The sequence below is a fragment of the Metopolophium dirhodum genome, chromosome 1, assembly GCF_019925205.1.
Source record: "Metopolophium dirhodum isolate CAU chromosome 1, ASM1992520v1, whole genome shotgun sequence".
Taxonomy (NCBI): Eukaryota; Metazoa; Arthropoda; class Insecta; order Hemiptera; family Aphididae; genus Metopolophium; species Metopolophium dirhodum.
The window spans coordinates 134,335,905-134,349,277 of record NC_083560.1 but is presented as its reverse complement, the minus strand read 5'-3'; the positions used below and the strand labels follow the sequence as shown (position 1 = coordinate 134,349,277).

At 29.9% G+C, this 13,373-nt stretch overlaps 3 protein-coding genes across 3 annotated transcripts; 1 reads left to right on the top strand and 2 right to left on the bottom strand.

Annotated features, from left to right (window-relative positions):
- Positions 1 to 1,106: 1,106 nt before the first annotated feature.
- On the bottom strand, positions 1,107 to 2,420 carry LOC132932521 (uncharacterized). Its single transcript, XM_060998908.1, has one exon. It carries the CDS (start codon positions 2,418 to 2,420, stop codon positions 1,107 to 1,109), a length of 1,314 nt encoding a protein of 437 aa, XP_060854891.1.
- A 4,108-nt stretch (positions 2,421 to 6,528) lies between these two features.
- Positions 6,529 to 7,988, bottom strand: LOC132932520 (uncharacterized). The gene is made up of 2 exons (XM_060998907.1): positions 6,832 to 7,988; positions 6,529 to 6,577 (listed from the first exon to the last, which is right to left on the bottom strand). Exons 1-2 carry the CDS (start codon positions 7,986 to 7,988, stop codon positions 6,529 to 6,531), a joined length of 1,206 nt encoding a protein of 401 aa, XP_060854890.1.
- Positions 7,989 to 10,114: 2,126 nt separating this feature from the next.
- LOC132932519 (52 kDa repressor of the inhibitor of the protein kinase-like) lies at positions 10,115 to 11,593 on the top strand. The gene is made up of 5 exons (XM_060998906.1): positions 10,115 to 10,200; positions 10,269 to 10,390; positions 10,463 to 10,822; positions 10,901 to 10,966; positions 11,031 to 11,593. Exons 1-5 carry the CDS (start codon positions 10,115 to 10,117, stop codon positions 11,591 to 11,593), a joined length of 1,197 nt encoding a protein of 398 aa, XP_060854889.1.
- The last annotated feature ends 1,780 nt before the right edge of the window (positions 11,594 to 13,373 follow it).

Sequence of the window (13,373 nt, the reverse complement as noted above, 5' to 3'; positions counted from 1 at the left end):
TTACTAGTGTTTGATGTAAATGAATAATAATACTAATAATAATAATTGTTCAACTATATTGGTATTATTTCGGATTGGTAGACGATGCGCAGGAAATATCCATTTTCGGATTCAAACGGCCGATAAAAACAAATAATATTGTTTTTGCCCGTTAACGGTCGTATACGGCCGAATTATTCTGAACTAGTGTGACCATTATAAATAGATTCAATTGAATTAATATATTCGGCCGAACGTTTTTCGGCCGATATCGGGTGTAGTGTGACCAATACCTTAGATACATGTAATAGGAAAAATATGTAGGATTATAACAATATAATATAAAAATTGTTGTTTTATTTATTTATTATTTAAAAAAAATACAAAAATACAAAAAATACAAAACACTATGTAATATAATATAATAAACCATTCGGGTGAATATGATAACTAGTTGGTTTTTTATATGGTAACTCGGTTATTTTAATTTTTACAATTTCTTTGGTATTATTTACAACATATGACTGATAATGGTCGTCAAAACCATTTGTACAAAATAAAGAGCAAATAGCTACAGGAATCATATCTGGTAAAATATAAATATGCTTTATTAATCCATACACTGGTAAACTAGTTACTTTATTTATAGATATAACAACACACATATTGTTAGCGGAATAATGAGTACCATTTACATTAACCCATGAAATAAATGTATAACCACTAACATCATTCAAGACACTAGAAATATTTTTTAGTTCCTCCTCAGAAATAAAAATTGTTTTACCAATCTTAAATAGGGCAGATAGATTAAAATTAATACTGTTGGCTACTCGATGAGCTACTTTGAGTTGGTTTTTCAAAAATAAAGTGTAGCAGATATTTTTTCTGCTGGTTATAGCTTGTGCAGCCACTTTTGACTCCTTGTGTTTAGCCTCAAAACGCATTGACCAAATATTTATCAATGGACCTACTCTTTCCATTATAGAGGGATAGTGCAATAGATGATGGTGCTTAGGCTTTAAATTGGTTGTGAACAATTTTGTATATAATTGATGATGTTCATCAATTAAGTTTTTTAATATAAATGGACACTCAGGTCCAACACTGTGTGATGTTGCTATATCTTATATTTTATTTAATACAATATATAATTGCCAGATTTCTGAATTTCTAGGAACCATATCTCCTATTAACAGACCTAGATATCTAGTTAAGCACCACATTTCACTAACAGTAGTCTTTAACATTAAAGGCTTGTTATTTTTTAAATTATTTTCTGAAATTGCTTGAGGTCTATTTCTAATGTCGGTAGGACCATATCCAAAATACTGTATCCTTTGATTTAGTGTCTCTAAACTAAAATATTTAAAATCAATTATAAAGAGCCTTAAAATACCTGTTAAATCATAATTACAAACACCCTCTAGTAAGTCATGCATGAGGTCGACAGAATAATTATGAACAACATGAAAAGAGGTAACATCATTCCAAATACAAGATTCGACAACACCAGTTGTGGATAAGTTTTTAATGTTAACATCAATTGAATAATTTTCCACTGTTCTAAGTTTAGAAGTATCTTGGAGTGTTAAAGAATTACATTCAGCTTTGGAACATTTGCAAAATCTACAAGGATAGTTTGCATTAAAACTTTCCGAAAACCCTAAAATGCTGTGTAAGCCTAAATTATCACCTAATATTAGAGCTAATGATAAATATATTTGAATATTTTGATTGTCAACACATATCTGAATACCCCTGGACTCCAAATCATTAATTTCTAAAATTATGTGTTTGAAGAGTTCCCGATTCCCTACCAGTTTCTTGTCAGTAGTGTTAAACAATAAAACCATAAAAATGTTTTCTAACTTAGAAGCAAATTCAGGAGGGCAACCAGGCAAACTTACATAAATTGCTCCTAACTTCTGTATTCCAGCATGACTTCCAAGGGAGTTATTTGTTTCAAAATCATCAAAATACAGAAAAAAAGGAATTAATATTTTATCAGAGAGTAAAATTTTATCTCTCCACATTTGACTTTGTATAAAATTATGGATCAAATTATCATTGGCTTCTATTATAGTTTCTGAATATTTCAAAAAGGTATTATATACATTTGGTACTTCAAAAAATTGTCTAAATAATTTCTCTAGTTGTACGCTATAGATTTTGACAGGAATTGATTTAATAATCACATCTCCTCTTTGGAGAGAATCATTTGGTCTATAACCTACAATAGATCCAAGTGGTTTTATCAATGTACCCAAGCTGTGAAATGCTTTAAATCTTTTATGTTCAGTATTTAAATTTTTGAAAGGATCACACAAAATATTAAACTTAACATTTAGGCGTATTATGGAATCACTAGCAAAATTTGATTCTACTTCAGTTTTCAAAGGAGGAACTATATCATTTAAAAATGTTGTTATATCATTCATAATACTTTGAACTTTATTTCTTGGTAACCCTGACTCGTTATACCATTTTGACAATAATTCTACTGCTTTATTATTAACAAATGATTCATAGTTGTCACCATTGTCAGTTACAATGGTGATGGACTCATCCAATACATTATTATTTATAATATTAATACTAGATGCATCAGGTAAGTCAAAATGATCATTATTAGAAATGTTATTCAAATCATGTGAAATTGGAGAACTGTTAATATGACATTTTACATGTTTTTTAAATGAATTTAGGCTACTAAAAGACCTTAAACAGTTATCTTCAAGGCACTTATAAAATGTTATATTGTTTGCATGATAAACTTTGAAATGTAAAAATAATAAATTAAAATTTGCAAGATTTGATAAACATTTAAAACATTTAGGCATTTTTAATGTAAGAATGATACAAACATATAACATATAATTAGATATAAACAGTACAATGTAATTTATATAAGCAACAGTTTAAATGTAGGTAGGTAGATACCTAATACAGAATAGGTAATTTTATTATAACAATTAAAAAATGAACATATTTTGTTATAGAAAAATTAAAGTTCAATAGTATAGCACTAGATATTAATAATTTATAATTTAAATGTTATAGATAATATAACAGTATATAAGATTATCAAAAGAGTATAGTAAGTTACTTTGAAAAATATGATAATATGTAATAAATAGTATTTTATATAGACAAAAAAAAATAATATGACTATCAAAATTGTTTTAGATCATTTAAGATTATATTTGTGGATGTGAATCGTTTGTCGTGATCGGTGGTAATATTATAAAAATATTTTTGGATAAATTCCCATAAATGTTCAGATTCTTTCGGATAATTGAGGTTTAACGAAAAAAAACTTTTAAACGCCAGATCAACTGCTTTCATAGGTGTTTCTACTTTAAATTGGTACTTATTAATTATCACATAAGATGCAGTTACCTTAAGAGGATTTTCGATGTCTAGACATAAAAATGTAATATATGGTTGTACTGTAGTGTTTGATCTTTTAGCCTTGTTTTCTTTTTGGCAATATATGTCATTCATTTGTGTTGCAGACTGTAAACATAATAGTAAAATTATTTTTGTTAAGTAGGTATTTAGTTATGTATAGTATATTGTAGCTACATAGATATTGAGGGTATATATTTAGGTATATGTAAATTAGAAAACAATTACTTTAGCAAAACAAACAAATCCATCAGCAATTTCTTCAGTTGAAGGTCTCCACTTTTCAACTTTTCTTTTCTTTGAACCATTTGACGTAGATGAGCAAATTGTTTTCGATTGAAATATTCTTGGAAGAATATATAATGCAGCTATATTAATGTCTACAATTAGAAACATAAAAATATTAATTATCAAATAAAGAAATCTATATAGGTACATAGTATATCTGAAGGTTAAGTTAGGTTAGGTTAGGATAGATGTATCCTCAGTTCTCGATTTGTAGGCTTAGCCATCAAACCAAAAAAAAAATGTTAGATTTAGGTACCCTGCATAAAAAAATATTATATCTTTGTAGATATAATTACCTGGATTTTCTGGTTTGCTAAGCACTTCTAAATAGCTAAAATATTGTACTTCCTTTACAATTTTAGTTTGACACTTTTCTAAATACTTATAAAAAATGTTGGAAACTGTTATAAAATGCAACTTCTTTATTTGGAAAAAGTAGATCAAAATCCAAATCAATCTAAAATAATATTACGAACATTATAATTAAATTAAATTATTAAAATAGTAGCCAGTAGGTATATTAATACTTTAAACAGTTATAACTGCAGTCTGCAACTGCTACATATTATACAATATAGGTTTCAGGTATACTATAAAAAATTATCATTTTACTTTTCCCCTCTAACTGATCTTTCATCATATTATAAAAGGTAAATATAATAATACATAAGTATATGTTTGTACATATACCTACTTAGGTATGCTTTTACATTTTTACGTATATACTAGGTATTGTTTTTAAGAGGATAACAAAAATAATTTTTAATTATAATTTTTATTAGTTTATTATAAAAGAGTGTAAATTAAATTAAAGATTGTACCTAATGAAAAATGATGACAATTAAAAGTACCTGTCATAGAAAGTCTTTAATTTAGTCTATTATTCAAATCATATTGTTTTAATTTACCTATTGGCTATTTTAAATAAAAATCTATCCACATTATGTAAGTAGTAGGTACAAAACTTTAAAAACTTCAGAATTTGTTTAATTTACCTATTGTAATTTATACTAACCAACTGACACGCATTAACACCTCTCATGGCTGGATAACTAATAAAATATTCTAGCTCTAGGTCACTCTCTAATAATTTCTTGTACCTATAATCACTTGTTTTGGCCCATTTGTCTAGTACAACAGTCATCGGCTCATCATTACTTCTTAGCCAAATTATCATATCATCCAAAACTATTTTTAAAACAATTCTAAAATGTTAATATTTAAATAAAAAGAAACAATGTGTTTTAATAAAATAATGCAAAGGAAAAATTAGAACCTTCATTTGCTTCGATGGTTTCGTATAATGTATTTGGTTTTACTTTAGAGCTGTTTTGTAACTTCCGAATGTCTTTTCGTACATTGCAGTAACGGTCCCATAATTTACCTCGTGCTAATTTAATATTTTTATTTATTTTTTGAAATGGTGTATAATAAATGAATTCCGATTCTGTTTCAAAACATTCAACAATCTCCTTTGCTAACTGTTGAATTTGGACTGAAGATAATGTCTCATTTAAACTTTTTTTTAGTTCATGATCAATAATTAACTTCACCATTTTACTTCTCATACTCATATTGCATATATTATTTTGTTCATAAAGTCTTATTATCATATTTCCCTCTTGGGACTTTTGTAGTATATTTTTTATATTACCATTATTACTTCCAGTAGTTCTAGGATGTATATACACCTATATGATATATATATATATATATTAAAAATCTAATTATTTAAGTATATATATTACCTACAGTAACATTAAAGAATTACAATAATTTATTACTTTGGGAGATTGTGATGTTGGGAGAACAGGATCTTGGTTAATTGTGGAATCATTTCTTATACCCTCAAGAGGTTCAAATTCAATAACATTCATATCAGCAATGTTTATTTCATTTTGACTGGATAGTTCTAACACCTTTAATACAAGATAGGGTTGATATAGATAGGTTTATACAGAAAAATGTGTACATACAATTTGGATGTTTAAAGAAAAATGGAGTAAAAAGCATAACTTATTTACTTACTGGAACAGTAATACTATTTTTAAACAAGTTAAATTTGTTTAAAAATGTTGATAGGTAACCGACTTTTGGGATCAATGTTTTGATCATATCTTCATCCAGATTTATCAATGCTTCTCTGTCTACCCCTTCATCTATACAACTTTGAATGGAGTATTGCTGCGAGTATACGGTTAAAAGATATTTTCATCAAACCCAAAATTATAAAACAAATGAACGAATATTCCGAGAATTTGATCGGGAAAATTCTTCAAGTGGATTCACCGCCTAATAATGTACGAGAAATGCAAATTTTCATTAACAACCAAGAAGTTAAGCAAACCAGTGAAAACCAATTCCTCAACCAAATCAAAATGTTTGCACCTACACAATTAACTGAACTTTGTATGAATCGTCTGGTGACACCAAACACCCCAGAGGTAATTCAGAAATGTATTATCACATTATATAAAATATTTAATACTTTTTATATTATTTTAGCCATATGACAAGAATTTTAGAAGCCCGTCATTAATGATACCAAGCTATTCACCTGTCAACGCTGGTAACTACAAATCGTACGAAGACTCCATTAGAAGTAATGGATTTAATCTGACGGATGAGGATTATGATTTATCTAAGGTAATTTATTAAATAATTTTTAGTAAAAACAATTTAATGATTTTTATATTTATTTTTCCAGCTGATAGATCATTTTGATGGTCCAACGTCACCCGATGATAACTGTAGCCAACAACTGTCGTTCGACGAAAATGATGGGCCTGATTTTTTCAATCTAAACCAATGCATCGTCTCAATTCAAGACACCACGGACATCTCGATCAACTAGTGGTGAACCCCAAACACCGTTGCGTAAAGTAAAACGTAGACTTTTCTAATAATTTATGTAAAATAAATAATTTATGTAAAATAAAAAAAAAAAAAAGACGTGATACATAAGAAAAAAGTTTTTTTATTTAATAATATTAAGGTTTACAATAAATATTAAGATTTACAATAAAATATTAAGGTTTACAAAAAGTATTTACAATAAATATTTACAAGGTTCTTACTTCTCCGTTAAATGGATTATAAGTAATAATTTGGTCATGTAATATTAAACAATATGCGGAAGTGGAAGCTGGAAACGCCTCATCAGCTTCTAGTTCAATTCTGAGGTCAACAGTTGACATTTTCACGTTGTCGTTCTGTCGGCTCATGTCAACAACTATGATTGGAGAGTGATTTTTGAATTCTGATCGGTTCAATAGAGGTGTTACATCGTCGTGACCGTAGTAAGATTTTTGGAACTCTGCATACGCGCGGTATAATTTCGCCATCTTATTCTTGTTAAAGTCACTTTGAAAATCTTCATATAGAAATAATTCGGAGTTTAAATAGACTTTCAAGTTTTTAATTTTACAATGATCGAAGTATGACATTGCTTTACTTGTGCTATTTTTCCTATCAGTTTGAAATCCGATTATAACATATCGAGGTTTTTCCAACTTGTTGGATGTCTTTACTTTCCACGAATGTGAAGTGTTTTGAGGTAAAAATGGGTACTCACACAGTTCCCACGATCTGAACGTACATGTCAGGGGTTTTTGACTGTTGACTACTTTCAACAGTCGAATTTTTTCTCTATCGCTAACTCTCACTATAGGCATCCGCCACAATATTTTTGTTATATTTATTTTAGCGTCTTTTAGTTTAGGAGCGTCTACGACAGCTTCATTATTTTTATACTTTTTGATGGCATTCATATCAATCGAAGCTCTATTTAATATGAGTTGCTGGCTACAGTTTATTAAAATGCGTTTATAATCTTCACAAAAACCAAACAAATGTTTAAGATTAATACATCCGTTAAAATTACCACTATCAATAAAATCTTTATTAACATTTTTAAAATCACTATCCCAGGCAGCGTTTTGGTGTGAGGAAATATTTGTTTTATTGTACGAACAATATCCTTTTAATGTGGTCGATATACCCGGATTGACGAGTTTCTGAATTTGATTTCCGTTTATTTCATATTTCATTTCGGAGAAAAAAAATGCCAGTCCGTTGTTTATAAATCTAATCTCGTCAGTTATTTCTGCAGGTTTGGTTATTGTTCCCTCGATGTAAATATAACTCTCGCACGGTAAAGTATAAGACTCTGTGTTATGTAAAGCAATACGCACCTCATCATTATTAGAAAGAGCCGATGTTGAATACGGTAAAAAAGAATGATAATCAATTTGTGTTATTTTACAATCGTCGATGTAACCAGCCGTCACGTCTAAATATGTGTCGTCCATATTAAATGACGTTAATCGAGCGTAGAAAAGCCAAATTATCAGGTGTTAGACTATGTTTAGTCTGTTTTCGTCTCGAATATTTTTTCTTCTTCGGAGTTGTTACCTTGTTAGTGTTTTTAACACGACTAACGGGTTTTTCATATACAGCCCTATTTATATTGTAAAATTGAAGCCCCATCACGAGTCTTGAATTAATAATCGTATTGATAGCGGTTCGCCCCGTAGATCGATCAACTCGTCGTCCTGATTTTTTAAAATTATACTTGCGTGTGTTATAGATGTAGAATTAATGGAGTAAAAAACCAAATGTGTTGGTACCTCTATTATTTTATAGCCTGGAGGAACATTCGGATAGAACTCGTGGATTGTATGGCACTGCTTACCGTTGACGAATGAACCCATAACTAGATTTGAATCGATATATATACAGTTTGTTTTGGTAATATTGACCAACGTATCTGATTCGTGTTTGACATTAGCAGCATATTTACGATTTTTGAACCCCAACAACTGTCCTATACTATCCGTCATACGAAAATCTACAGTTTCACTACAAAACATTGCACATTTTAGTGTATTATTATCTGCTCTCAACTCGAATAGGTTATCGGTATCTGTATTATGCAATACACGTTTTATAGCTGCTTCAATTTCATTCAACTCATAAGAGCCGGTAGGTATTACATAGCTGTCGCTATTCATATTGTTATCATTACTGTATGTGAAGCATATTTTATTACACTTTTCGTTTACGTTAGGAATAGAATTATTCGTTTGAAAACCTAACAGACAGATTTTTGCATTTTTACTGACTTCTATCGGTGAAAAAAGTCACATGACAATTCGCTAGAGTTACCGATTAACGTTATAGTGTACATGATAAAAATTTTAAGCACAGACGACCACAGTTTGTTGTGTTATATTTCTGATGTCTCTCGTAGTTATATTCGATATTGCAACCGTTGAAATATTTCTGTAATTCTAGCGGTGGCGTTAAATTTCCATAACTATCATAATATTTAATTTTTTTTCCGATTTTCTTATAGGTACGCTACCCAATGAGTACCTGTACCGTTTTCGATGTCTAAATTAACTACAGCCGACTCTTGATGTTTTGCTCGTCGAGGTAACTTGTCTCTAGCAAATACACCGATGAAATGAGGAATTTTCAACATGTCAGCGTATTTTATAATCTCATAATCGTACAACGCTCTATCGGGTAACGTAGAAATTAGTTTTTTGACCTTGATTTTTTAACCGAGCCGCCCTTGTGTGGTGCTAGGTATAAACCTTTACCTTTTACGATTTTATAAGAACTACCCTTGTGAGGAGTAAGATATAATCCTTTGCCTAAATGAATAGGTGTGCTTTTTCCAGAATTTAATTCTTTCACGACTTTTACTATATTACCTACTCCACCGGTAAGCGCGCCTAATGCTGATAAACCAGCAAAAATAGGAATTAAAGGTAGAACACCACCTTTTTTCGGTATTGGTATTATTCTTTAAATATATATAGAATGAAAATGTGAACAAAAATGACAAAGTTACAACTCCGCCTAATAATATTTGTTTGTTTGTAAATCGTTCTTTAACTGATAAAGAGAAAATTAAGGTAAGAAATAATGTAGTTTTTTTCTTATTTTTTTAAGCGTAATAATGGTACAAACTACAAGTACAGCATTCTCACGCTTCTAGTATTTGACTTAATTAACTACTAAGTACTTACAAAGAATTGTAATAAACTATAAAGTAGGTTCTAGGCATAACACAATATTATTTTATTTATTTTTAGGTTTTAAAAAATGTATGGATTCCTAAAAAAGATTTTATTTTTCCTATACTGGATACGTATACAAAAAAGAATTTGCGATTTCAATATACTTGGTTAGAAAGATTTCCGTGGCTAGTATATTCGAAAAAAGAAGATGGAGCTTACTGCCGATATTGTGTAGTTTTTGCAAAATATGGAGGAGTTGGAAACCAATCTTTAGGACAGCTTGTACAAACTGTATTTCGCAATTTTAAAAAAGCTCTTAAAGTAATAATCGCTTTTATGATAATATTTTGTATAACATAAAACCATTATAAGCATTTCAAGATCACACAAAGTCTGCTTATCACGAAATGAGTGTTTTAAAGTCTCAACAATTTCTAAGTATTTTATTTGATCATAAACAGCCATCAATAGTAGAACGCATTGACACTGATAGGTGATTTAACTATTTTAACAAAAGTGCCTATATATAATATTAAATTGTCAATAATGTCATCATTATAGATTGGCTAAAGTCAAAGAAAATAGAAAAAGACTTGTTCCTATTATTCAGTGTATTTTGTTGTGTGGTAGAGAAGAAATTCCTTTACGGGGACATCTGGATTTTGGTAAAATAGTGATAGATGGTAATTGAAATTATAATAACTCAATTTGTATATATAATTTGAATTAAATATATTTATTTCAATAATCAACAGATATAAATTCAATAGAAGGTAAATTTCGTGCCATTTTAAAATATCGAGCAATAGGCGATGAACATTTAAAAAATATGTTGGAAGGTTGTGGTAAAAGGAACAAATATACAAGTCCTATAATTCAAAACCAAATTATTGAGGCGTGCAATAAAATTATTCTCAAACAGATTGTTGATAAAGTAAATTCTTCAAAATGCTTCTCAATCTTAGCTGACGAAACGACTGATGTAGCTACGAAGGAACAATTATCAATAAGCGTGCGTTATGTGGATAATGATGATATATTACATGAAGATTTTCTTCAATTTTTTGAAATAAACAGTTTGATTGGTTCAAGTTTAGCTTCATCTATATTAGATGGTAATTATTGGTAGTATAAATTATTATAAATCATTGTTGACTATTTAAAGTTATGATATGTTTTAATTTTTATTTCAGGTTTAAATGCTTGCGGTATTGATTGTGAACACTTGTATGGCAGGGAAATTCAATGGTGTCCAAGCTGTAATTAGAGATAGCTATCCAAAGGCACTATACATTCATTGCTCTGCACATTCTTTCAATTTAGCAGTATGTACATCCAGTGATATAAAATCTGTTAGAAATTGTTTGGGAATCGTTGAACGGCTTTATGTATTTTTCAACACACCAAAAAGAAAAAATGAATTAATCAACGAAATTGAAAATAGTGACTCCATACCTTGTTCTAACGCTAGGACACTGAAAAGGCAATGTGCAACAAGATGGGTACAGAAATACGAATCATTGAATGATTTTGTTGAATTATTACCATTTGTGATTAAGGGCGGTGAAAGCACAGGTGAAGCACAGGACGACGACATCGTCGTGCCCAAGATACCGCTCACGTCCAGCGGTGAGGACGACCTGCCCATCTTACTGCGGCGCCTTCAATTCCCGGTGAGATTGTCGTTCGCCATGACTATCAACAAGTCGCAGGGTCAGACGTTCGACAGGGTAGGTTTGCTACTGACGTCGCCTGTGTTCACGCACGGGCAGCTGTACGTAGCGTTTTCGAGGGTGAGAAACGCACAGTCCGTGAGAGTTGGCATGTACGCCGATGATAGCGGGCGATTTGTCACCAAGAACATTGTGTACAGGGAAGTTCTGTAATGCAATATGTGTTGACAATGGTAAGTGTAAGTCTAGCGGACGCTCGATAATCAAGGTTGGGTGACGCTCAATGATCAAGTCTAGGTGACGCTCAATGATAAAGTCTAGGTGACACTCGATGTTCAAGTCTAGGTGACACTCGATGATCAAGTCTAGGTGACGCTCAATGATCCAAGTCTAGGTGACACTTGATGTTCAAGTCTAAGTGATGATAGATTATCAAGTCTAGGTGACGCTAGATTATCAAGTCTAGGTGACGCTCGATGATCAAGTCTAGGTGACGCTCGATGATCAAGTCTAGGTGAGGCTCGATGATCAAGTCTAGGTGACGCTCGATGATCAAGTCTAGGTGACGCTCAATGATCAAGTCTAGCGTCACACCAGATGTTCAAGTCTAGGTGATGTGGAAAGAAAGTTTGACAACCTCCAAGTAATCTCTCTGGATGCGAATACTCAAAGGTGTATTCGTAACTAATGTCAAACGGTTTGTTAGGATTTTATAATATTGTACAGTCACACATACATTTGTCAATAATTAATTTACGCTATATTAATAATTATTTATTTATACCTACTTCAAAATACATGGTCAATGTAATGAAATGTAAAAAAACATTTAAATAATATTATGTAACTTTCTAACGTTAGTTTAAATTATTTGACCTTTTTATATGTTTTGTTAATATTAATATCATACAATGGATTTGATATTGATGTCTGTATGAGTAACTTTTTAAATTTGTTTTTACTTTTACTTATATAATTTTTACTTTTACTTATATAATATTAAATTTTAAACACAATTTGCAATAATTTTTTATATTAATCTAAATATCTGGTCATATAATATTATTATAGTTGAAATTGCATTCACAATCCTATACTGTGATTGTATTTATATTTGTTATACTATGCTATTATGAAACTTTTTACATTTGTTTTTTACTTTGTACCATATAAGATAATTTGGTATTCAACCACTAATTGTTATTATAGTACTCTAGCTTTATATTTAGCTCTCTATAACATTGCTATTCATGTCTGTATGAATAACTTTTAATAACAATCTAAATATCTGTTATTGATTTGTTGTACATATATTAATATATTAAGTAACTTTTTACATATGTTTTTACTTTGTAATGTATAGTTAATTATATTCAATATTTTATTGGTATTTGACCACCAATTGTCATTACAATGTTTGTATAATATAATACCTTTAAACGCCTATGTCAAGAACTTTGTGATTTATATCAGTATGAATTATTTTGGTGTTCTTTGTATTACACTGCCTATTTTTGTGATACACATCTACCAATGGCACAAACTATTCAAATACATAATTACATAAGTAAACATATCACATCAGACCCCTAGAAATTGTACATCTAACACATAGGCTACTCATATTATTATACTCTAATATTACTACTATTAACTAATGTGTTAACCATGATTATTATATTAAGGTAAGAAATAAAAACAAGACATGTGAAAAAAAAAAGTTTTTATTCATCAGATCTGAAAAATATTAGAGGAAAAAATATTGTTAGGATAATGGCATTACAAAAAAATTATCCAATTGACAACTTACGGTGTTGATATGATCAGTTGTTCCAACTGTCGCAACGCCGATTCACAAGTGCCACCAGCCATCGATTCATACAACGTCTACAATTTATATAAACAAATTAAACATGGCATTAAAAGGTATTCTCAAATTCACAACTAACTGTGGTCTCTCTAATACCTCATGTGTGCATTCATATCTTACAAT